Source organism: Silurus meridionalis, chromosome 12 (genome assembly GCF_014805685.1).
Source record: "Silurus meridionalis isolate SWU-2019-XX chromosome 12, ASM1480568v1, whole genome shotgun sequence".
Taxonomy (NCBI): Eukaryota; Metazoa; Chordata; class Actinopteri; order Siluriformes; family Siluridae; genus Silurus; species Silurus meridionalis.
In genome coordinates this window covers 10691554-10715581 of record NC_060895.1, presented here as the reverse complement: position 1 = coordinate 10715581, position 24028 = coordinate 10691554, and the positions used below count along the sequence as shown (strand labels likewise).

The window sequence follows — 24028 nt, the reverse complement described above, 5'->3', positions numbered from 1 at the left end:
TAAAATGTATTCAGCTACTGAACCTATGGATGTGGCTATGAATCAACTCTCCAGTCAATTTGGTCCAACCGTTTACATTGCAGAATAATAAAACGGTTTAAGCCAGTAAAGAAAAGCAGTTCTGCTTTTCACGTTCTATCAGCTCAGGATAAAACCTTCTGTACACATCAGCAATACTGCAGTCTACTAAATAGTATGGTATGGAGGCAAGCAGCTTATTGTAACTATTTCATCATTTAAAATATTTGTTATGAACTGTACAACTGCTTCAACATATATCAGGTGAAATTAATCAGAATTTTCATCTTAGATTGATGTTCAACTGTATTATATGTACCCTAAAATCACAAACCTGTTCCTTTGACTTGAAACCAAATTAATGAACATTAATCTAAGGTTGTATGTAGACAATATGCATATGCACAAGCACTTTCCTATCCGTCTGATTTCTTAGCTTTGTCGTAGAGCTCAGTCTGATGTGAATCTTTTTTTTCTGTGGAGTCAGGGAGGTTTAGTGAAAAGCTCTCAGAAACAGATCTGCTTGTAGATGAATGCAAAGTGGACACAAGGAGCACTGGTCCTGCTCTCCAGCCCCTCTTGCTCAACTTGACTTTATTTTCTTTAGCAACTGGAATGCCAGCTATTCAGAGCTCAGAAATGAAACATGGCCTACTCTATATTCAGATCTATTCAAGCCTGGAAAAAATTGCTTTATTAGCTGCCAGGGATGACAGTCATCAGAGTCAGATTGGTTTTATTGCTCAATTGCTTTCACATGCCACGAACTGGCACAGGATTTGCGCCAGCAAAGGACATTAATCAGAATTTAAAAATCAGAAAAAATAAAAGAATCGACTTTGCACGTGTTGTTATTTACATGCATATAATATATTCTTGGAATAGCAGTACAAGTCTGTGTGGACAACTTATGTGAGAGTTTTTAAATTGTAAATGCTTAAAGTACACCAAACATGAAGCATGCCAGGCTACCACTGAGACAAAGAATTCTGATCACATATGGCTTGGTTTATCTAAATGAATTTTCATGTCAGAGAAATGCTTGCTCCTTGTGCACCTGTGCTAAAGCTTAGCAAACACACAAAGCAGATTGTCTGCCAAATGCTGTCTCTTGGAAAAGCACCCAACTTCTGGTTATTTTCTGTGTAAACACAGTGTGGACCTGTTGGATACATATATGTAGAACTTGGCAAAACATGATAGTCACGAATTCTGGCTTAGCACTTCTGCTAATATCCCTGTCATAGCAAAACAGAGAAATATTTTCCCTGAAAAAGATTCCTGCCTTTTCCCAGCTACTTGTTTATCTTAAACATTGGTGTGTATCACAGGGAAAATCTATTCAGTGGATAGCAAACTTGAGAGTCTTTAGGGAGAAAGGTGAGGTCTTAAGAATTGGAGTCACGGATAAGAAGGGAATGTGCAAACTGAACTCAAAGATGTTTATATTTAGGGCCTTGAATTGGACCTTTACACATTTACTTTGAAAGCACTCATCCCTGACACCTCTGCTGTAGAGAGACTTTTGTAAGTAGCCTGTGCCTTCCTCTTTTCAGGAAAGCAACACCCAGCCTCATGAGCATGTAAGTGGAATAACCTGAATCTTCATTTCCCTGTTTTTTTTCTAAACCACAATAAGAGGAATGATGATGATCTTCCCAGTTCTCTGCACAGCATCCCACAGCATGGCTACAGACTATATACATCTGTAGTGCATCCTGTGCTTTTTGTATCAAGAGGATGATATTTCATTAACACTCTGGCAACTTTCTAGACTGTGTCTCTTCTCTTGTGGCATTTAAAAAACTGGAACAATGTTCTTTGAAGAGCAAATGCCAAAAATGATCTGCAAAGGCTGCAATAAAACAATTGCAGCTAATTTGTTATGATTAGTATTATAGTCCTACGTTATATGAATGCTCAGACTGCCCACCTCTAGTTTTGCATTACAACATGAACTAGAGCAACAATACTGCCTAAATGCTGTAATGTACTGACATGGTAGATAGCCATGTGAGGAAGCAGTGGCGGTACAGCTGCGTTTACGATTCTAAACATGAGGTGGTTCATAAAGACTGTCCGGTGCCTGCTGACTCAGAAATAACACTGTATGCCTTTATAAACTGTTACTGTCTTCTATGAATCTTCCAGCCCACCTCCCTTTTCTGATTATCTGATTACTGGATGCTTTCTCAGGCATCTGACATCCTTTCAGCACATCATCCTGTCTATCCCTTGCATAAATCATTACCACATTTATAGTTTTGTCCTTTTTAATTATCATCCATGGCTTACAATTTTTGCAGACATGCATTTTTCAGGCGCCATGCCTAAATTCTTTTATCTTTTGAAAAATCTCTTTATATATAGACACTGATTACCATTCACCCACCCATGATTAAGTGATAACAGTTCTTACTTTTCTGTCACCATTTATTTGATATTCAGACACTTAAGACTGTATTTACTTTATTCTGGCATGGCTTACTAGCTATAATTAGTCACATGCAGAGACAAAAAGGGATTTTCCCTTGTAAGAAAGTCTCAAGCTGATAGCATTCGCTCTCCAGACATATTTTTTTACAGTCTCATTCTTTACTACAGACGATGACACTTTTATAGGGCCATGGAAATGTCTGGATGTTGCAGCTCTCCTGGTCAAACCCTTTCTCCTAACTGTACACTTTCTAGAGCAGCAAACACACTGACATGAAATTATGATGGCTTACAGACAGGTATGGATTTTCAGCCTGAGCCGCTTATCATTATGTCATTAAGAAGACTTTTCCTTGCCACACGCTGCCTGCAGGAATGCCTTATAGACTTATAGTGCAGATCCTATATCCATTTGTGTTATTTCCTCAATAGGTACTTTTCACAAGCAATAGATTACTAACCCACACAGCTGCTGTGCCTCTTCAGGGAGTTGCCAAGTCTGGTCCATTCTTGCACAACTTTAGAATGTTTGATTTAGAGCATGCCAAATGCATGAAAAATGTACACAATATTAGCTTCATGGAATTATTTTGTACACATAATTCACATAACATATGGGTTGGAGAAGATTACACAAAAAAACTAATTGAATCGGAAATCTTTGCTAGGTGGATAGATGAGGCATCTGCTAACACAAGTGTACAGTCCACATCTGCTGTAATTTAGGGTAAGTATTTACAAGACAAATCATATCAATTTAAGATATGTAGGATATTGATGTTGAAGGAAGTACAGCTATGATAGCATTTGTTACTTGTACCACAACAAACATGAGAGAATTTTTTTATGGACTGTTTGAGGACATTCAAACAAACATTCCAGTTCCTTTAACACTGGTGTTTGAGGACCATATATGAGATGGTTATGCTCTTTACTGCCGTTTGCTGTGTATATTTGGGCATCTACTTCAACCAAACACTTTTCGTTGTTGCTGTCCAGACTACAAGAGAGGGCCTTTGTTTTTGTCGAGAATGAGGAAAAGTCCGTAGAGTCTGGTGCCATGGGCCGATGAATGGTGGTACAGGGGGGTTGAGTCCACTGGGAAATATGAAGGTCAGCTAGAAAAGAAACAATGACATCCCCTCTTTGTCTGAATGTGGACAATAGTACAGGCAGGCTGGTGCTGATGTCTCTCCTCTGTAGTGTCTTCGCTGTTTATTTTTGTGTTTGGGTACATTGGGTGGCCTTCCACAGTAAGCTGGACAAATATTGAAAGTCAGAGGACTGTAAAACCTCGTACTTTCACACACTTCCACACACTTCCACAAACACATACAGTGGCCACAATGTTGCCCTTTTGTTTGTAAAAATGCAAGTGTGTAGCACATGCCACAAAGCATTTTATATACTTTGTAAACTTTTCTGGCCACAAGCTTCAGAATCTTGATGCTCAAAATCTAATTATCTCTATGGTCATGTTTGTACACTCTTATGCTCCTGCTTTCAGTCAGAAATGAAACTTTTGATCACTGTAGCACAATGAGCAACATATAGACTGTGGTATATACTAAACTGATCATTTTAGGAGGGGGAGGGGATGGACGCTAGTGATTCCGTGGAGGACATGCCCCATAGCCAGTTCAGTGCAAGGAGCTGCTGGAGGTATTGACTCGTGCTGTTGCCAAGCTGGATATCGCCTGGATATCGCCTGGCCAGCCAATAAGCAGCCAATAAGCAATCTTGAGCAAGCTGGATGTACGTTTTGGCTTTGGTTATGGAACAAGAAGTAGAAACTTTCTTGAGCAAGCAGGCCATCAAGATGGTCCTTCCATTCAACAGAGAGTCTGGGTTCTACAGCTGGTACTTCATAGTTACCAAAAAGAATGGGGCTGTGTCTCATTTAGACTCTTTAATGAAACTCAGGTTCTAGATGCTCACTTTGAAACAGGTCATATCCCAAATCAGGTCTGAGGACTGGTTTGTCATGATGGATCTGAAGGACGTGTATTTTCATGTATACATTCTCCTTCACACAGGAAGTTTCTAAGGTTTGCTTCTGGGGCTGAAGCGTACCAATATCGGGTCCTTCCGTTTGACCTCGCACTCTCACCCCACACCTTCACAAAGTGTGTGGATCCGGCTCTGGCTCCGCTGAGACTCCGGGGCATCCGCAAAACTGAACTATATCACCGTTTGGCTGATATTGCTTGATCAGAGCACTTGGCGACCCAGCATTGAGATGTCGTTCTCGCCCATATGAAGGAATTGGGGTTAAGACTGAACGCAAGAAAAATGTAATTTCTATACATGTGACCACTAGAGTGGCGGCTCAGGGACAGAGGGTTCTCCTGAAAGGGCAACCCACTCTGCACAATCAAGGTCATGAGGTGAGCCTTACTGGCCTTAGACATGTTAAAGGGTCCTGTGTTGGGGGCTCCTTGTCGTTGCGTAACGTTAACAACGGATGCCTCCCTCAAGGGTTGAGGGGTGGTCATGAGTGGCCGCTACGCCCAAGGTCTATGGAAAGGGCCCCATCTTTAATGGCACATCAACTACCTGGATATGCTGGCTGTGTTTCTAGCGTTGAAGCATTTTCTCTCAGACCTAAGGGACCATCATGTGCTGCTCCTTATGGACAACACGTGAATGAAGACGGGAATGGAGGCTCCACTTGGTGGTGGAGCAAATATGGAGAAGATTTTACACAGCACAAGTGGACCTGTTTGCGAATCAAGAGACGTTGGCCCGGCCCCCTTTGGTTCTCCCTTACTCACCCAGCCCCTCTTGGGTACAGGCATAGCCAAGGTTTCGCCAGTACACTTTTTTTTTCCCCGGTAGTGCTGCTCCCGGGAGTTTTTGAGAGAGTTGCTGGGATGGAGTCCTTCTCCTCCTGGTAGTCCCGTGCTGGCCAGGCCGGCCATGGTTTGCCAACCTAATAAACCTTCTTGAACACACTCCCTGGAAGAAATTTCTTTCAGGAGGGACCTTCTCTCAATAGGTGGTACTTTGCTTTACCCCCACACCAAGCTGTGGAGGCTGTGGCTGTGGCCCCTGGGGGGGCACAGCTCTTAGCCACTGGTTCTTCGGCCGAGGTCATAGAGACAATTCTCCAATTCAGAGCTTCCTCTACGAGGAGGTTGTATGCCGCAAAGTGGTGCCTGTTCACGACATTGTGCAGAGGACACCAGTTTACGTGTCCGCTGTTGCGGCTTATTACGCTCCGTTTGCCGAGCAGTTGCTAGGGAAAAACCCAGTAGTGACACATTTCTTCCAAGGCCTGAGGCCTCAGGTGTGATCCAGAGTGTCTGTGTGGGACCTGGCTGTTGTTCTGGAGGCCTTGTCTAAGCCTTTCTTCGAACCCCTGCTCAAAGTGCCCTTGAGATTCTTAACAGTCAAGACTACTGGCCATCTCTACTGGCCATCTCGTCTCTATAGAGATTTGGGGACCTTTATGCCCCTTTTTTTTAGTCCTTTCTGTCTGGAGTTTACCTCAGGCATGGCTGTTGCCTTCCTCTACCCAGACCAGGGTATATTCCCAAGGGTCCCTCGGCTGTACCACAACCAAGAGAATCTTAACTGAGTGTTGCTGGTGTGAGCACTTGACACAAACATCCACAGAGTTGCCATGTGGAGAAAGTCGGACAAGCTGTTTGTCTGCTGTGGTAAGTATGAGAGTGTGATAAACAAACCCTCAGCAGGTGGATAGTTGATGCTATCCACTCCTCTTGTGAGTCCTCTGGTCTCCCCACTCCTTTCATTGGCAAAGCTCACTCCACCCAGGGCCTGGTCCTCTGAGGTATCTCTCCAAGACATTTGCAACACTGCGGGCTGGTCCACCACGCTGACCTTCATCAGGTCCCACAGCCGTGACCTTAGTGCCACTCCTGGCCCCTCAGTCCTTTAACCTAGCTGTGCCCATCCACACTAGGTAGGGATTGCCTGGTGGTATTGGACACTCGTTCCCAAAGTGTTGTTGACGCAGTTCGAGTTCCTGAAATGGAACACACTTATATGTAACCCTGGTTTCCTGAGGAAATGAGACGCTGCGTCTCCAGGTCACACTCCCTTCCTTCACTTTCGAAGCTAGCGCCATTTCCACGGCATGTGTTTTTATACCTTCCTGGTCGTGACATCACCCCACCCTGGTTAAGAGCATGAACAGGCGGAGGCATTCCCAAAGCGTTGTTGACACAGTGTCTTCTTCCCTCAGGTTACCAGGGTTACATATGTAACCTAGAGATGTTTTCTAGCGTGACTGAAGGCATAGTGTAGGGTTCATTCCGGGATAATTAAAAATAAACAAAAACTGTCACGTTAAGCCTACGTAACCACGTTAAAGCCTACTTCATGATTAAATACCGTCTCCACACCTATAATATAATAATGAACAAAAAGACTAAGCAAAATAAATTGCAATTTCAAACAAACAAATCTTACTTTGAAACTTTTAGGAACATATTTGCAGCATCTGTCTGCTTTTGTATTTGATTACATTACATTTTGCAATTACAAAATAAGATGCTTTGTGCTAAAATTTGACCTTGTAATCGAACTTTATTGCCATGACCAATGTTAAATTCCAGAGCCAAGGGAGAGAAACATCCATCTGTTGTCCTGTTTTGAAGGGCCCCTTTTTGGTAATGCATTTTCATCACTTCAGTAAGAAACAACCCTACAAATGGCTATTATGGGTGGGAAGTTTTTTTGAGTGACCTCAGTGTTTCATCACTTGAGAATAGACATGGTCACTGAATTAAAAAAGTCCCTATCATTCTGTTTTAAAGAGTTATTAAAAAATGTTGTCTAAAATAGTCAGTGGTGAGTAAATGAAAATATCCTGCTGAAGGGCTATGGGAAAAGGTCTGTGGCTGGTTGTCTGCCATGTCAGTCACACTGGCTCTTTCTGTTCTTGGCCACATTTAATAGCAAAACATACCAGATTCTTTAGCAAATGCTGGAGCCTAGGCTTGTGAAACTAGTATGTGTGAGACATGCACTCACAAGTCTTCATTCAGTTTCCAGTGAAAAACTAAAATGTGTATAATGAGTAACATGAGCAAAATTTTTAATGGGTTTTTTTGTTTCTTTTTCTTTTTTTAAAATTAAAACCACAAGCTATGCTGGAGGTTGTTTGAATCTTTCGATTTACACTGTAATGACCTCACTATTATGTGATTGTGAATGCGCTATGAGGCGAGACACTCTGCCTACTCATGACATATGCCATGTCTACACATGGTTCTGAAGCAGCAAGAGGCAGCTGAGACACACTATATTAGGTAGTAATGCCTGTACTTAGTCATTTCTAAGTGATACAACTCTCAAAACCTAGACCTTTAAACCAAGACTTCTTAGTGTGTCCGCAATCACTCAGAAAAAAAAAATCCCTGCTTTCCCTTCCTTACATGCACGTACACATAGACATACACACAGCTGTGCTCCCATATGTCAGCGGGAGTGTGTGTTTCTCTGTTTGTCAGAAGCAGTACTCAGAGAGCATGCAGATGCACCTGAAAGCATGCCATGAGGGATCGACTGTTACATGTGAAATTATAGGGTGTAAAAATCTTCTTCTCCTGCATTTTTCATCATGACAGCATTTTGCCTGAGGAGCGTGTTAGACCTCTCTGAGCATGCACTTTGACACATAGGACATAGCTCTACATTACGAGGCACCGAGTAGTTTGTAAGTGTCGCTCTAACATCTGGGTCAGTTAACCAGATGTTGGTCCATTTCCACTCAGCCTCAAAATACCCCCAGTCCCCAGAGGAGGCACTTACCCTTTATTAAAACCTTTATAATGGTAAATGGGGGAAACACAGATTTACCTCTTGCTGCAACTCTGGTTCTGGAATTTAAAAACAAGCTCTGGAGCCAAAATAGTTTACATTGGGGTTCAACCACAGAGCCTCGTAGCGATCCGAGTCCTTCATGCTCAGAGTTAAAGGAAAAGCGAGATGCCTTTTAATAAATAAGGTTCTAAAAGACCCAGGGTGCTGAGAAACAAACCAAAAGACACTACAGGGCATTGTGCCAGAGCAATTTGGAAATCGCGATGTTTGCAAAAGTTCTAAACATAAAAAATTTGAAGGCAAACAGCAGTGCTTCAATAGCAGGAGTTATACAGTCACTAGCAAAGTCTGTTTGGAGTATAGCGACTGTGAGATTATACACACCTCTTTATTGACATACATAAATCAAATCTCAGAAAAGGATGGTGTTAACTATTTGGTTGTAATGCAAAAAGCCAGCGGGAATGCCAAACCTCTAACCTCCCTGTTTGAATTATGAGGATCTTTTCGAAAGCTCTATTTAGGTAACATTGGGAACTTGGACCTCCTGCTGGTGGTGTTCTGTGACAGAGGGCACGATGGGAGTAAAGGCCAAGAGCAGGTGTCACTTAAGAGATGGTCTATCGTAACCCCATAAATAAACCCTAGAGCTTCTCAGACAGTCGGTCGTGTTATTTCCTCTCAGCAGAACACAAGTTCCTGTTGGATTTACAGGACAAATGCTCAACACATTGCATGAGCAAGAGAAGAGCACATTCTTGTGTTCACGCCAACCATTACATATGTTAGGCTTTCTCCTCTTCTAAGGGAGATAGAGGATCAGAAAGGCAACGAAAGCCTCTACAAGTCTCTCCCACCCCCTGTTTCCCAAACAACTTCTATTGGATTTTAGCACTTTAATTGCTTTGGCTCAGAACGAAGGTATTTTTCCCTCATTGATTTTTTTGTATCCAAAGACTTCCTCTTTGAGTGAAAGAAACGGAAAGCAGTGCACCGCTGATAAAGAGGGCGGGTTTGCCTTTTGCTTTTCTCTGACTATACTGAAAAAAGGAAGCATTGTGGAGAGAAAATCCTATTCTAAGTTAATCAGTGAGAACAACCATGTTGATTTCTCTGACCTGTTGAGTTCATCAGGTTTGCTTACAAAAACACACTGGAACAAAGAGCAGTTGTAAATGACACAGTCCAATATTTCTGTTGGCCTTTGCGGTAAGAAATAGTCAACTGTCAGTTCTGTACCACTTCTAAGCTTTCATTTTGAATAAGTTCTTGACATGCACCAGACTGGGGCGTTGACAGTTTCAGGGCTCAGAAAGCCATTTGTTGACTGACTGAAAGAATTTCTTTCAGCTTAAAATGATGTTAGAAAAAAGTACACATCAAAGCTCATTTTCTAAATTTTTTTACAATTTAATAATCAAAAAACTTGTCTTTTGCAGGTTTGCTCTTCCTGTGCCACATTCACACCATGCCTGAGGGGGCGGGCCGGGACAGCCAGAAGAAGTCGAGTAATCAAGGTCAGAATCCATAAAATGTGACTTCCATAAGAAAACCGTTCAGACAAAGGAGTGGATAATTTGTGATGGCTACACAAATAAAAATTATCTACCTCTGTTTAGTAATATTATTAAAATAAGAAAAATTAACTATAATCAGAATCAGACAGGGTTTAATTGCAAAGTGTGCTTACACGCTCAAAAGATTTTTTGGTCACAGAAGATTCTAGGTATATTTACATTTACATTTATGACTTTTAGGCATATGAGGATTTTAGTATTTTTAGATTGTAGTCTCCCTCTTTAGAATATTACATGGCAATATTATGAAATATTCCGGCAGTTGCAATTGTTTAGGACTGCTCCTTTCTCACTGGTAGGTAGAAAAGATTAGACTTGTATATTTACATTTGATTAACACTGTCTTCATTTATATATCCATCAGTCACCAGCAAAACGTCCAACCCTTTCATTTGCCTACTGGAAAGTACCCATTCCTTGTGTGTGTCATGCAGTGGTGTTTTAGAAAAGCAGCATAAAGACACCAGTTTATCCAAAGCTGACAGCAACTTGAGAAACGATTTGCAATAAGCTTTCTCCATAAAAATATATTATTGTTGCACAATGAATAATGCTAGTCAGTACAAACATGACATAAAAAGGTGCGGTATCAATTGCTTGGGTTGTTGTGAGCACATCTGACTGGTGATGTGCATCACACACAAACTCAGGTTTTTTTAACCACATCCTTATTAGCAGGTGCAGAGTGTTACATTTCTACGTCTTTGCAAAAATGTTTTAACAAAGGAAGTAACACAATTCATGATGGTAAACACCACTAGGGCAGCCTGACTGTGAGCCTTTAAACAGTAGACTTATTACAATATTTACACTAAATCTAATAAAAAAATGGCAAAATAAGGCAAAATAACCTGCTTTCTAAATTTAAGTGAATGAAACGCAAATTAAGGTGAATTTATATTAATATGCTGTTTCACTGATATCATAAGCATGCATTATGTGCTTAAACACAGCTTTTAGGAAATTGCAACTTGCATATCGGGTTGTTTTCTGATTCTGCAAGGCAGAATGCTACTGTGTTAGAGAGGAAGAAAGGGGTGTGGTTTTGACACATTTGAGTCTCTAGCTGTCACTGCTCTTCCTTGAACTGCTTTTCCTGGGCAAGTGCTGTTAAACAAACAGTTAACTGTAATGAGGGCTGGCTTGGCACCACAGTACTACATAAATATAATCAACTGTAATTTAAAAACTTGACTACTGCGCCTTGGATTAGTGCTCTACCATCTGCCCGTTACTAAAAAGATAAAAAACATTTTTATATTTATTGTTACTCTTGTTAGCTAATCAGAGGTGATCATCATCAATTGCCTTCTCTGTATATAATATGTGGCCGTGCACAGCAAGAATCAGGTACGTTCTCTTTCATTTTAAGTACTTTTATAAAGTGGCTATTTAATCCCTGAATCCAGGCCAAATAGATTTTTACTAGCCATCAATGAAATGGTTAGATTTGAGAAAGTTGTACAAGACATTTTTATAAATTACAGTCATGCTTTAAAAATGGTTTTATGCTTGGACTGAAATGTCTTAAAAGTACATCTGTAGACACATATAATGAAAGCAGTAGTAATTTTTATCTATAAAACAGTAGGTCACATGGGTGTTATGAATTACAAAGGCCAATTTAATATATATTTCCCATTTGAATGTTCTGAACAAAGCTATAAGCAAGTAAATCTATAGAGCGAGAATGCTTGGAAGCTAACCAGTTCAAACATTTTATTGGAATATTTTACAGCAAATTTGTTGCTCGTGTTAAACTAGTTTCCATATTATTAAATGTAATTATGAAGCATAACCTATCCTTCCTCTCTCTTTCTTTCTATCTTTCTTTCACACTTTCACTCTCTCTTTCTCTCTCTCTCTTTCATTTCCTCTTGTTTTTACTCTCTTTTATTTTGTAGCTAAGATGAATTCCTAAAGAGCCACATCAAATCCTTTGCCTGTAAAATGAAATAATGATTTAGTTTGTGTGTGTCTCTGTTCCAGAAGATGCATCCGCTTTACATTATCTCACGTCATGCACTTGTCAAACAGAATTTATGTTAAGCTTTGAAATAGTTTGGCCCTGCATTCTTTTTTTTCACTCAATATAAAAACCTTGGAACAGGCCTACTTTTGTACTCATTTGACCTTGCACTGACCAGCTGATGAGGTGACCAGTCTACGGTTTATGCAATGATATATGCTTAACTATGCTTAGCATTACTTACTTATTTGCCTTTTGCTTTTCTCCCTTTTCACATTCCCTCATTTGGTTACTACAGCTATATTGCTATTGATTTTGGAAAACAGCCAGCAAAAGATAAACACTCGCTTTTCCGGCTTTTTATGAGGAAGTCTAAATCATATTCGGACAATTGATATTGCCAAAAGTGCTTAGAAAACTTGGGACCATGGAAGTCTTTGTGAGCGGTTCCAGTGATTAGTTAGATGATTAGTAGACAGACTTGGCCAATGAGCCAGCATGGTTTCTAACTGTTGACTGCTGGGTCACAGAAAATGGAGGACTGTACGTCTCACTTGGCTTCTGTTCCTTAAAAGGGCCACCATTGTAGAGGCCATGCCTTTACATTCTCCTTCTAAACAATACCTATCTTTTTTCTACAGTGGCTTGTTTTTGCTCTCTATGAGGACCAGACTGCTTTATGCACACTAGTATAATACTTTTTTTTTTCAGTTTGAACAATACCATGGTATATAAGATATACTGGCTGACACAGGATGCATTCTGTTTGACTAAATCACATGTTTATAAGTTTGATCATCCAAGAAATTGAGGGCAGGAAGTTGTGATTGCTGTTTCCTGTCTTTTCATAGTGCGGTTGCAGCATTGTGGAGCAAATCTGTGTGAGTGACAAGCTCATGCTGCATTGTGAATGATGTGCTTTTGCTCAGTCACTAGTAGGTTTTAGGAAAAGAGTTTGAAAACTTAATGGTACTCATACGTATTAAGGGCAAGAGAAAAAGAGAAAGTTATGTAGTAGTAGTCATCAATCTGACTTTGCATCTAAGATTAATTCACTTTCTCTTTGTGGCTCATATAGTGTGTTTTTATTTTTTTCTCTGTGTGTGTAGGTGCTAAGCGGCCTTCATCTGTCTCCTCTTTGAGTGGGATCGTGAGCCGGATGGCCTCCTCAGGTGGCACCTCTCGTGGGAGCTGCACCTCCGTCAACACTGTTTGTTCTGACAGCGATCGGGGAGCGAGTCTCAGCTCTTCCACCTCCTCCGCCTCATTGCAAGATGGCCACTCATCCTCCTCCTCATCTTCACTGCCCTCAGGAGCTGTTCCATCCTACAAGTCACTACCCCAGCGCAATGGCTCTGACATAAGTCTGGACCTCACGCCGTTGTCAGGCTCAGCCCCCTCTCCATCCACGACCATGCCAAAACTTTCACGTCTGCAACGTGTGTTGCTGGAGATCGTTGAGACAGAGCAGGCCTATGTGAGGGATCTAAAGAGTATAGTTGAGGTATGCTTTCTAATTCACAACATCGTCACACACTTCTAAATTTGAATTCTTTGAAGTACAACATTAATACAAGGCATATGTGTTCATTCAGATCGCATAAGATGCTCTTGTTAGAGCTGTATACTGTCAGTAGGCCTTTTCTTTCTTTTTCACTTATACATCATGCCTGAGGCATTTTAACTCAGTTATAAGAATCCAGGCTAATACAAAGGCCTTTATCTTTACATTAATCCTATCATGTTTCCTTCAGATGTAATATAAACTGGTTGTGTAGGTGATAAAAGAAAAAAGCTGGCCGTTTCACTGTGCCAGTGGCCATTTCCTCATGACCACCGCAAGATGCTATAGCACCATTCATCACACTCTCAGGTAAAGTGGTCGGAGGACATGGCAGTGGATAAAAGAAACAGTACATTTAATCTGCTACTTCAAAAGCACATTTGGGATGTTCCTCACTGGGGTCAGCGGGCGAGGACCATGAGGAGGTTGTTGTTCATAGCTGGCATCGCACACACACACACACACACACACACACACACACACACACACACACACACACACACAGAAACACCAATCAGATGGTGGTGAATAATATAACAGACTCTTTGTAGAATCTCTCACCACATTGGTCATATAGTACATGGAGTCAAACCACTGACCTTGGGAGAAGGTTGTCAGGCTTCTATCAAGAGTGATGAAATAAAGGGAGCATGCACTGTTAGAATTTTTTTTTCTATTACTCCCAAGGCAGGGGTAATACCTGCTTCTAAATCTATGTACAGGTGCACAAGATGGCTGCCATTTGCTTACTGCATTCATTCGATGCTGTAATTCTGCACAACACAACACATGCATGTGGTGCAATACACAAGTGCAAGATGCCACTTCTCATTTCTCATGAATTTCAAGAGAACTACACTCTTTGTTGTTTCAAGGAGATGTGTGACCTGAAATGCCATCATGTTTGTTCAGGAAGCACTGTTTTCTGCCATTTCTTTACAGGGTACACATTGTTCTTTTTTTTTTTTTCTTTTTATAGTTTTATTGATTTATTTTTAACAACAACAACAGAGTTGATCAGTCAACACACACAGCATGCATTCAAGCATATTAATAACAATATAACTACAATGTATTGTTAATATGAGAAAGTGACCATCGAAAGGCAAAGACGAAAAAGAACATAAGTCAGGGCTAGGGTCTTGTTTGTTCAAGTAAATCTGACAAAGCAGCCCATATTCGCCAGAATAAATTGGATTTGTTTTGATGTAAGTTTTTCCAAAGGACACATTATTCTTATCTCCAGCCATCTTCACTGTACACCTTTTTGTGCAAAATCAGAGGAAGTGGTCAATAAAAGTATTCTGGTGCTGCCAAGGTATGTTTTATTCTGACCTGATCCTTAGTAGACAAAGCTGTTAAAGTTCCAGATGTACAGAGGGAATGCAGGGTAATTATGCAAAAATGTGTTGAGCTCTTGTGCACACATTAGGAACCACCGCTGTTCTGCTAATCTCTTTATACTGATGCATATACAACCTTGGAGGAACTCTGAGGAAAAGTTCTTCCAAGGTTGTATATGCATCAGTATAAAGATATTCTATCAAGAATCTCTTTATAGAGATTCTTGATTGAATCTCTATAAAGAGATTCTTGATAGAAGAATCTCTTTATATGAGCGGAGCATCAGTAATTATATGAGCGGAGCATTCAGTAATTCACAGACACATTTTGGTTTTCAATTCAAGTCAAGTCAAGTGAAGTCTAGAAGTCATCTAAATCAGTGGTCCCCAACCTTTTTTGCGCTACGGACCAGATTAATGTTGGGCAATATTTTCACGGACCGGTCTCTAAGGAGTGGCAGATGTGTTGGTTTTTGTTAATTTTGCTAGCTTGGGGGTTTGAATTTAGTGGTAATGTATTATGTTATTGGCCAGAGCAGCCCCTTTAAAAAAGTAGCGGATGGAGGTAAGACATGTGACCGAGGCATCATGACATGCATCAAGAGTGAGTCATAGACAGATGTGGCGGAGAGAATCCGGTAAATAAAATAAAACCCAAAATAAAACATTGTTCAGAATCAGATTATAAATAAAATGGAAATAATGTAAGTTATTTATTCTTTCTGTTCGGCCAATTGACCCAATTGACAGTTACTTTTATTGACTATATAATACATTTCAATGTTGCTTCTTAGGAGTTTATCACTTCTTAAAGAAGTTGCACCTTCTCTGAATACGAAGCCATTATATATATATATATATATATATATATATATATATATATATATATATATATATATATATATACACATTTTTTTTCATTAATTCATTAATTCATTAATTCATTAATTTTTTTTATCTGCAATCCTTTTCCTTTTCTTGTGTTGCAGTTGATCTCAAGTACACAGTGAAAAAGGGATTAGTGTTTATCTTGATGCAGGTTGCAGAATGTGCCACTATGTCCTATTACTAATGGGAAGTTTTGAAGTCAGCTCCTTTAAAAAAAAGTGATAATTAACTGTGACCTGTTCAGTGAAGATAAAAGGCCATAAATTATTTGCTGAAAGAGATTTCTAGTGGAGGAGTACTGCTATTTTATCAGTCTGAAGCCTTGAAATGGGGTGTGATTATTGGATGATGTCAGAACGCTTGTTCTGGCATTTGCACATATCATGTCTCAAAGCCGAGCTGAGCCTCTATTAGCAGAAGTTGTCTGGTTTTAATAGAAATTAAGTGAACAGTGATGCCTATCTTACTTGAAAGAAGGGCCAACCTTTTTTTCCTGCCCTCTCCCACATATGTGCACTGTGCTTCATATGCAGAAAGTTTTTGTTTCTTTGTTTGCTAGTGAATCCTTTAGTATTAATCTGCATGATTGTAGATGTGTGATTTGTGGGACGTTTGGGGTAACTGACTGAGTGAAGCCCCGTTTTCAATTTCAAGGACAGGAAATGGGGGATGGGGTCTTGGCTCTATCCCTGTTTCTAGAGCACAAGCGAAGGGGCCCACTTACAGAAGGGGACAACCTTCTATAATCTATGACCTACTTTCTCAGACAAAGGAGAATATGTGCAACTCCTGTAACTCTCAGCCTATACCCCTTGTCCGTCCTACTCTGATTCTTATTCCTTTGTTTGTCTTTTAATGAAAGTATCCCCTTTGAAGTTTCTTTTCCTTGTTCTTCATTCCAACCCTCTGTGGTTTTTCTCCCCAAATCTGATTCTCAGGTTTCTCTGTCTCCTGCTTTGCACTTTTCCCAGTCTCACTGTCATATACCCCTTCACTCAGTAGCCCCCCTCATCACCTAAATCCCCCCACCACCGCCACACATATATACACACACACACACACACACACACACACACACACACACACACACACAGAGCTCGTAGGCAGCACAGCAGCTGGGGAGTTTTTCTCTAACCTTTGACAGGCTGTAAATCAGCATAATAACAGTGGCCTACTCTGGCTTTGCTGTATGTGCTGATGAATGTGTCAGACTCCTCATTTTGCACCTCATTTTGACCTACCATGTCCTGTTTGCCTGCCCCAACACCCTAGTGACTCTGGAAACAAACAGAAGACAAGAAAAAGAACCTAGTTTAGCAGTGCAAGAATGTAGCAGTTGTATGGACAAAGTGAGGAGGGGGCAACAGAGCTCATTTCTTGACCATAATGTCTTTCATGCCTCATAATGTTTGTTTGTTTAGAGCTATTTATTGCACCAGACCAGTCTGGGGCATTTTTTTTGTGAGATTTGATTTTAGTGTTTGTTTTGCTTGGTGGCAAATCTATAGTGACTTTTCTCATGGTAGATTACATCAGCAATTAGTGTTCATTTTTTTTTATGTGTCAGATGTTGTTTGCTCTAAAAAGCTGGACAATTAAAGAGATAATGAGGCCAAACTGTGAGCACTGATAATGGGCTAACTAGCAAAACATGTACGTAAGTTACCTCGGATCCAGACAAAAGAAATGTGCTTTGTAAGGTATAATTTGTCTGAAAACGATACTGCAGATATAGTATTTATAAATGACACTGGTTTGATTGCAGCATGTGTTTTCCACATCAAGTTTATAAAATAAATGGATCACAAGCACATTATAATTAAACATTTCTCCTTGCGCTGCACATTTTTTGTATGTTCCCATCTCCCAAACCAACTGTCCCAACTCATCAGCTTTCCTGATGAGAGCTAAATTGTGTGTTAGAGCAGAGAGAAAAGTAAAGCAGTCCACTGAAAATGTAAGACCTTATTAGCTTCAGGTATTAGCTCATAGCACAATCGTCTATTGAATGGAAAAGACCTAAAGCCAAAGGACATCATACCACTTGGGCACACTTTCTTTTATTTGTGCTTTTTACTTGCTATTTGGAGTTCTTGAGTTAATAAAATTGTCTATGTTTGTATAATTTGGACCCTGTTAGCTGATCAGCTCAGTTTATAGTAGAGGCCTAATAGGATTGGAAAAAACCTGTTTTCCTGATGTGCTTCATTCCATCTGCATGTCAGTGATTACTGAAAAGACTAATTTTCTCATGAGATCATATGATTGTTTTATTTCCCAGGTCAGCGGCACAAGGGTGCAGAAAGATAAGATAAATAACGATAAATCTTATAAAAGGGAGGGTCTTTTACCATCCAATTAAATGCATTTTTCATGTTCTTGATGCGTTCATATCGTAGGTTTTAGGGGCTTAAAGTCAGCCTTTATACTTATGAAAACAACTTTGAAGAAATTAAACTGTGACAATGATTAGTCTTTGTTGGGTTGCTTGAAGGTGACAGGACTTTGCTGCTGTGGAAAGATTTTGTGATTTTGTGAAGACACCATACCATGTGCATGTGCAACTGATTTATGTCTAATTGCTTATAATGGAAATAATATAAATGGAAGTGAATTATAGGTAATTACAGGCAAATAAAATGTCATACAGCTCATGAGTTTTTGATAAACTATTGCCATAGCGCTGGAAACATATTCTCCACAGCTGAAATAATGCCTCAAGGTTTCATTGCATTCTTTGTTCCTGCTTTGTTTTTCTCTCAGGACTATCTGGGGTGCATCATTGACTGTGGAGACCTTCCCCTCAAACCTGAGGAGGTCAGCACACTGTTCTGCAACATAGAAGACATCTATGAGTTCAACAGGTGAGCATTGTTATGCTCTGCTTTCTCTCACTTTCTCTGTCCCCTCTTTTCCCTCTTTTTGCTCCTCTATGTTTTGTAGTCATGTCTAGGTCAGAGGTAGATTTGGTCAGACGGTGCTGCTTGGGTGGTTCTTCTATCTTTTTAACATGACTCACACATAGATTGACCCAGACTGTAGACAATTGCAGTGAAAAAGACAATGTCCAGGCTGCAGCTAAGAGATATGTGGTTAAGTTTTTGAGTCTCTCCAGAAGACTCTTAAACTCAGCCTTAATTGCTACCCTGCACTGCTCTTAACAAGCCCTAGTTGTACCTTTTTTCTTTTTTCTTTTTTTTTACAAGGACAAAAAAGCAGCATATGGTTCATCACATCGTGGGTCCATACAAGGAATTTTTTGTAAACTTTTTTTGACCTAAAATAATATTTATAGAGCTCTCATATATCGTACTTTGCTTGTTTTGCATCATTTCAAATTTATTCTTGGGCCAAAACTAATGAACAATCTTAAATGACCTAGATATGTATCTGCAATTACTGGGTAGCAGGTCAGCTGAAGGATAGATTACTTCTAATGTACTGCTAATATGGATCACTTCTCTGCTGGGAAAACTGGCAAAATATGAAGATTTTAATGGTCTTAATAACAATCATTGTTGATTAAATAATTAGTGTTCAGGAAATGAGCAAAAATTAAACAAATACTGTAGATCTCCCCCTGCTTTTTCAGTCCTACCTCCCACAGTTGTTATCAGGTGCAGCCACGGAAAATTTGGTACACCAGTGACCTGTGTTTTTTTTAAATCATGATCATGATTTTTACTTTTGTGTACAAGAAGACTATACAAGTGACTTCCTTATTTCTAGTTTTTCCCAAAACAGTTCACAGTGTAGTGAACAGTGTAGTGAGAATAAATGAGCAAATGGTGGCACAAGATTAAGAGTGCATTTGTTTGTATTTTTTGCTGACAAATTTTCTGGCCAATTATTTGTTCTCAATATTTGCCATTTTGTTTGCCCTGGAGCAGTAGCAAGTAGTAGAGTGATTGTAAAAGGGTGTTAGGATTGCATAGGATTTTTTAAAAGGTGCTGCAGCTTGAGAAAGTTTTAATCACCGGAAATATATTTCCACATATGGTGATGCCATTTTAATGATAATATAAACAGAACTACTTTTTGGAGTAAAAACAGAAAAATAACTTCCCACATCTTAACCAGAGAACCAGAGAGTCTCTAGAATAATCTATTTTAACTTCCAAGGTAATGCTGGAATACAAGTAGAAACTGTTTAAAACCAGCCAGTATATTTTCTTTAATAAGTTCAAGCAAAGTTAATTAATTTATTGTTGTAGTGTGTTCAAGAAAAACAACAAAAAAAAGAAAAAAGGCTGTTTTTTATTATTTTTTTTTATTTAAATGATTAAACAGAATATACACTGACTGATAATTTTTTTGCATGTATTTTCTGTTTCTTTGTATCCATTGTGGGTATTGTCAAAGAGGTAATAGTAGTTTTTGTTTATAGGTAATTATTATTTTGGCCTTCAGTCTAAACTCCTTTCATCGGGTGTTTCCCTTGCACCAGTCACCATCTGTCACATGCATCCTGCTACAGTTTGAATGTAATGTTTAAGATAATTGTAATATATTTCTAGGACTCATCTTTATGCTTCTTACTTTTCATCACCCCAAGACCTCTCCTGCTGAGGGCCTGCGTTTTCAAATCTCACTCTATCATGTCCACTCCAGGCCTTTCTCATTACAGGACCTCCTCTGACATTACTAAATGATGAAGTCTACCATGATCCTTTTTTTCCAGCAACCCCCTTGGGAAATATTTTTTGCTATGTGGTAACAGAAAATCTTACAAAACTCCTGAAGGTATTTGCAGCATATTGTATGGTAATATCTATAAAATGCAGGGTGTCAGAGCCAGGTTTTTGTTCCCTCCTCAGGCACTTTTTGTGGCTTTCTCTTAAATTTGATTTGCGTGTAAAGGAATGAGAGCTAATCACAGTTCCGCTGCAGCAAAGACTTGTTCCTCATTCTTCTTCCATAATTGTTTAGAGTGGAAGGCCGATCTTGTTTTTTTCCCACAGTTTATATTTGATTTCACTGACACTTCTTTGTCTTATTCATTTCATCCTCTCATTTCTATGGAATGAGGTCCCTGTTTTCACTCACAATGCTATTGTATCTTTTTCTTGGCACTAGTCAGTGCATACAGATGTCATGTTACCTGGAGCCAGCAGCCAGGCTCTGAGGTAGCACTCTACTGCACTGTAGTGAATATTTTACACATGGCCTGTCAGGGAGCAAAGGCAGGGGAGTGGTGCATGCTGGGGCGGCAAACAGCCTGCGGTCTCTTCCCACGCTCATTGTATCTGTTACATTACAGCACCTTATTCAAGTGAAATTCTAGAGTGTGGTTTAAGTCTTCAATAGGAGACTTTAGGAGTGCAAGTTATATTCACTACCTTTTCAATTCCTGAACTCAAGATAGAGAAAATAAAAAGGTAGTGATAAAAATATTTTTCTCAGTGATTTCCCTGGGTTTTTGGCACTTATTCATCAAATGGCATTGTTGGTGCACCGTTATAGTTAAAACATTTCACACAATGAACTACATGCTAAAAGTCTCTTTTCACAAATATTTTCGTAACCCTATGAATTGTTGACAGTGGCGTTATTTGTCTGAAGCCAATATGCATTTGTAGAGATTTATTAAACTTTTCATTATTCACTTTGCATCACTTTTGTTAACCTCAATGCTAGTATAAGCCTTAGTCTAGTGATGTTTTTTAAATGTAAGGATAATTGTATATCAAGTCACTACATTTTACTAAGTGAATGAATAAGTCATATTAATAACTCTCAACATACTGTCTACGTGTGTATCAGGGAAAGAGGCCTAACATAGACATGTGGAACAATGACCACCTTTAAATGAATATTTCACACCCTGGGGGTCAACATGGGGCTTTGATTGGACCCAACAAGGCAGATTCCTCAACCGACTGAAATCTAGACCTCTGTCTGACCTGTCTCCTGTGCTTCTTCATCTGAATCCTTGATCTGTTGCTTGGCTTTGATTTTATGCCAACAGTAACACTTTTGCCAAGTTTGATAAAAGACCAATGTTAAGCGGCATCCTTTGCTTAGGACAGAGTTCCAAAATCCAACATGTACCAGTAGAGTTTTAAATGATTTTGCCAAACACAGAGGTGTCATTTTGGTGTCATTCAACCGTAGAAACCCCTTCTGGAAGCTGCAGTTTGTACATTTTTATGTATTATATTATTATTATGTTTATGTACATATACGTAGAGGTTTGTACATGTTCCTGGGCCCAAGCTTCAGAATCTTCAGTGGTTCTTTGTGTTTGAATCCCTGCACCTTTGTACACCCCTGTATGCACAAGACTGCTTTTCAACACCAGGACACAATAAGCCTTTAAGAGTAAAATATAGTCAGTGGATTAAAAAATGTAATACAGTTTTTGTGAATACAGTGGCACTTAAATGTGATTCATTGTTCACATTGTAAGTCAAACAGTAAGCTGTTCTTGGCCACATTTAGTGATGAAAAGTATGACACTCTCTAGTAAAGCTTGCCTAGCTCGTGAGATTTGGTGTCACTTAAAGAGAAATGATCACTCTAAATGCAGCAATGGAGCCGAAACGAGTGCCTCTAGATGGAATTGTGTCTGCAGTGCAACTTAAGGTTTGACAGTATTATAAAATATATGACCGCAGTGAAAAAAGCTTAAATAAAGTAGGCCTTTTCCCCTGTACATACCACACTAACTGCATTAGCAGACAAATGTTGAGAATGTGTGAAAGAAGCCAGATGACAGTAGGTTGAGTAAAGGAATAGAATAAGAGGCCAAGTTTTAAAAACACTACAGGAAAAGGTTAAGGTGGACATAGAAAGAATGAAGGCAAGGAAGGGAGTTTTTGAATTTAAGGTCCCTAGCAGGTAACTCCCTTTTCCTGATCCTGATTGTTAAAATAGGAGGTAGAAATAGGGATTATCAGCATCTTGATTTTCCAATACTGGCTGTGTTAAATTCCCCAGGTCACTTCTTTTTCACCACATAAGGATTCCATAACAGCACTTTTGGAACACATGTGGTTTCTGCAACCATGATTCATTATACTGTATGCTTTATTAAACATCTCTGACACATTTAAGATCTGATCAGTAGTTGGCTTGCTTTTCCTAATGGTGTTAAAAGTGTATGTAAGTGTTTTGCTATTGACAGCATGGAAAAGTAATAGCAAGCATATAACCTGCATAACTCAAGTCTTTGGTTTAAATGAGTAAATGCTTTTCTCTAATTTTTTGGTGCCAAAAGTTATTACATCGATCCTGGCTACCAGATTTTGAATGCATTCATATGTGATAACAATCCTATACCTATTATTTAGCCTTTTATTATATGGGATTGTATCTTTGTTCTGGGAAAAAAAAAAACATACTGCCAGGCTGCATAAACAATATTGTTTTGTTCTGCCCCTCTATTGTACCCAAGCCTCACAAACCATAAATGGTACTTAGGAAAAAGCCAGCTCCTTGGTCTGCTTTAGAGCAGACAGCCCGCATGAATTCCCCACTACTTTTGTTATAACCAAAATGAAGCCCCCTCATCACAGAGGTCAGCTGCAAAACGTGCTCTGTCTCCAGAGAAGGAGGGAAAGACACTGAAAGCTGGAGTGCAGCGGTTTTCCCCATGAACCTTTCCCCTCGGCCACATGTAGGCGTGATCAGAGAACTTACAGAGCACCGCATTGTTATCATTGGAGCCTTGGAGAGGGTTCCCCACAGACTGACCAGTATAGTAGCATGAGGCCTTTTTTAGTGATGATACATCAATATTTGCTGATGAATGAAGTTATATATGTTTAGTCAGCTAAATTCTCAACAAGCTCTTGTTAGATCTTCAAAAGAATGGTTATAAATTTACACCAAACCCCCTGGAGATCAAATGAAAAATTCCCAGTTTATTTTTTATTTTTTTGTCTGACTCACCATAGTTATTGTTTTACAAAAAAATCTGAAACCTGAAAATCCCTCTAGTGCTTTTCTGTATTATCGACGATGCTGTCCAAGATAATCTATGCCTGCTGGTTTTGATTCAGTCACAATATGAACTGCTCTTTTGCTTTGTTTCTGCTCATTGCCATTTAAAAGATATAAATCATGCATTCTGTGTTCTCAGGAAGCATATTTTATCTACATATGTGTTGCGATAAAGCTGTAGACATCTTAGTTAAGAAAGAAATGTAAACTGACAGTACAGACATGGCATGCACATATTGAGTGTTATTTAGCATTCAGGTCCAGGGCTCTTGTAACAGGAAAATCCAGAGAAGTGGGTTCAATGTCTGTAAGGTCTGCTGTGGGGATCTGGGAGAAATAGGATGGGGGTTAGATTCAGAGCCAAAATAAGATGTATTCCATCTGTGTGCTCTTAAGCGATAGTGGGGTTGAATAGATGGAAAAGAAACAAATGAACGCTATGTGAAAATGGAGACGGGATCGGGGTTTACTGTGGCCAGGATCTTCCTTTTGAAAC

General features: G+C 39.6%; 1 protein-coding gene across 5 annotated transcripts in view; it reads left to right on the top strand.

Annotated features, from left to right (window-relative positions):
* Positions 1 to 24028, top strand: part of plekhg2 (pleckstrin homology domain containing, family G (with RhoGef domain) member 2) — a 39916-nt gene that overhangs the window by 621 nt on the left and 15267 nt on the right. For 2 of the 5 annotated variants that reach the window (XM_046862920.1, XM_046862917.1), the window contains exons 2-4: positions 9687 to 9764; positions 12903 to 13297; positions 18352 to 18452. In XM_046862920.1, the coding sequence (XP_046718876.1) occupies positions 9716 to 9764; positions 12903 to 13297; positions 18352 to 18452 (545 nt within the window). In that variant the 5' untranslated portion in view covers positions 9687 to 9715. Of the gene's footprint in view, positions 1 to 1574; positions 1602 to 3122; positions 3182 to 9686; positions 9765 to 10928; positions 11175 to 12902; positions 13298 to 18351; positions 18453 to 24028 lie in introns of those variants that run through there. The other 3 variants (XM_046862918.1, XM_046862919.1, XM_046862921.1) reach the window with 3 other exon arrangements.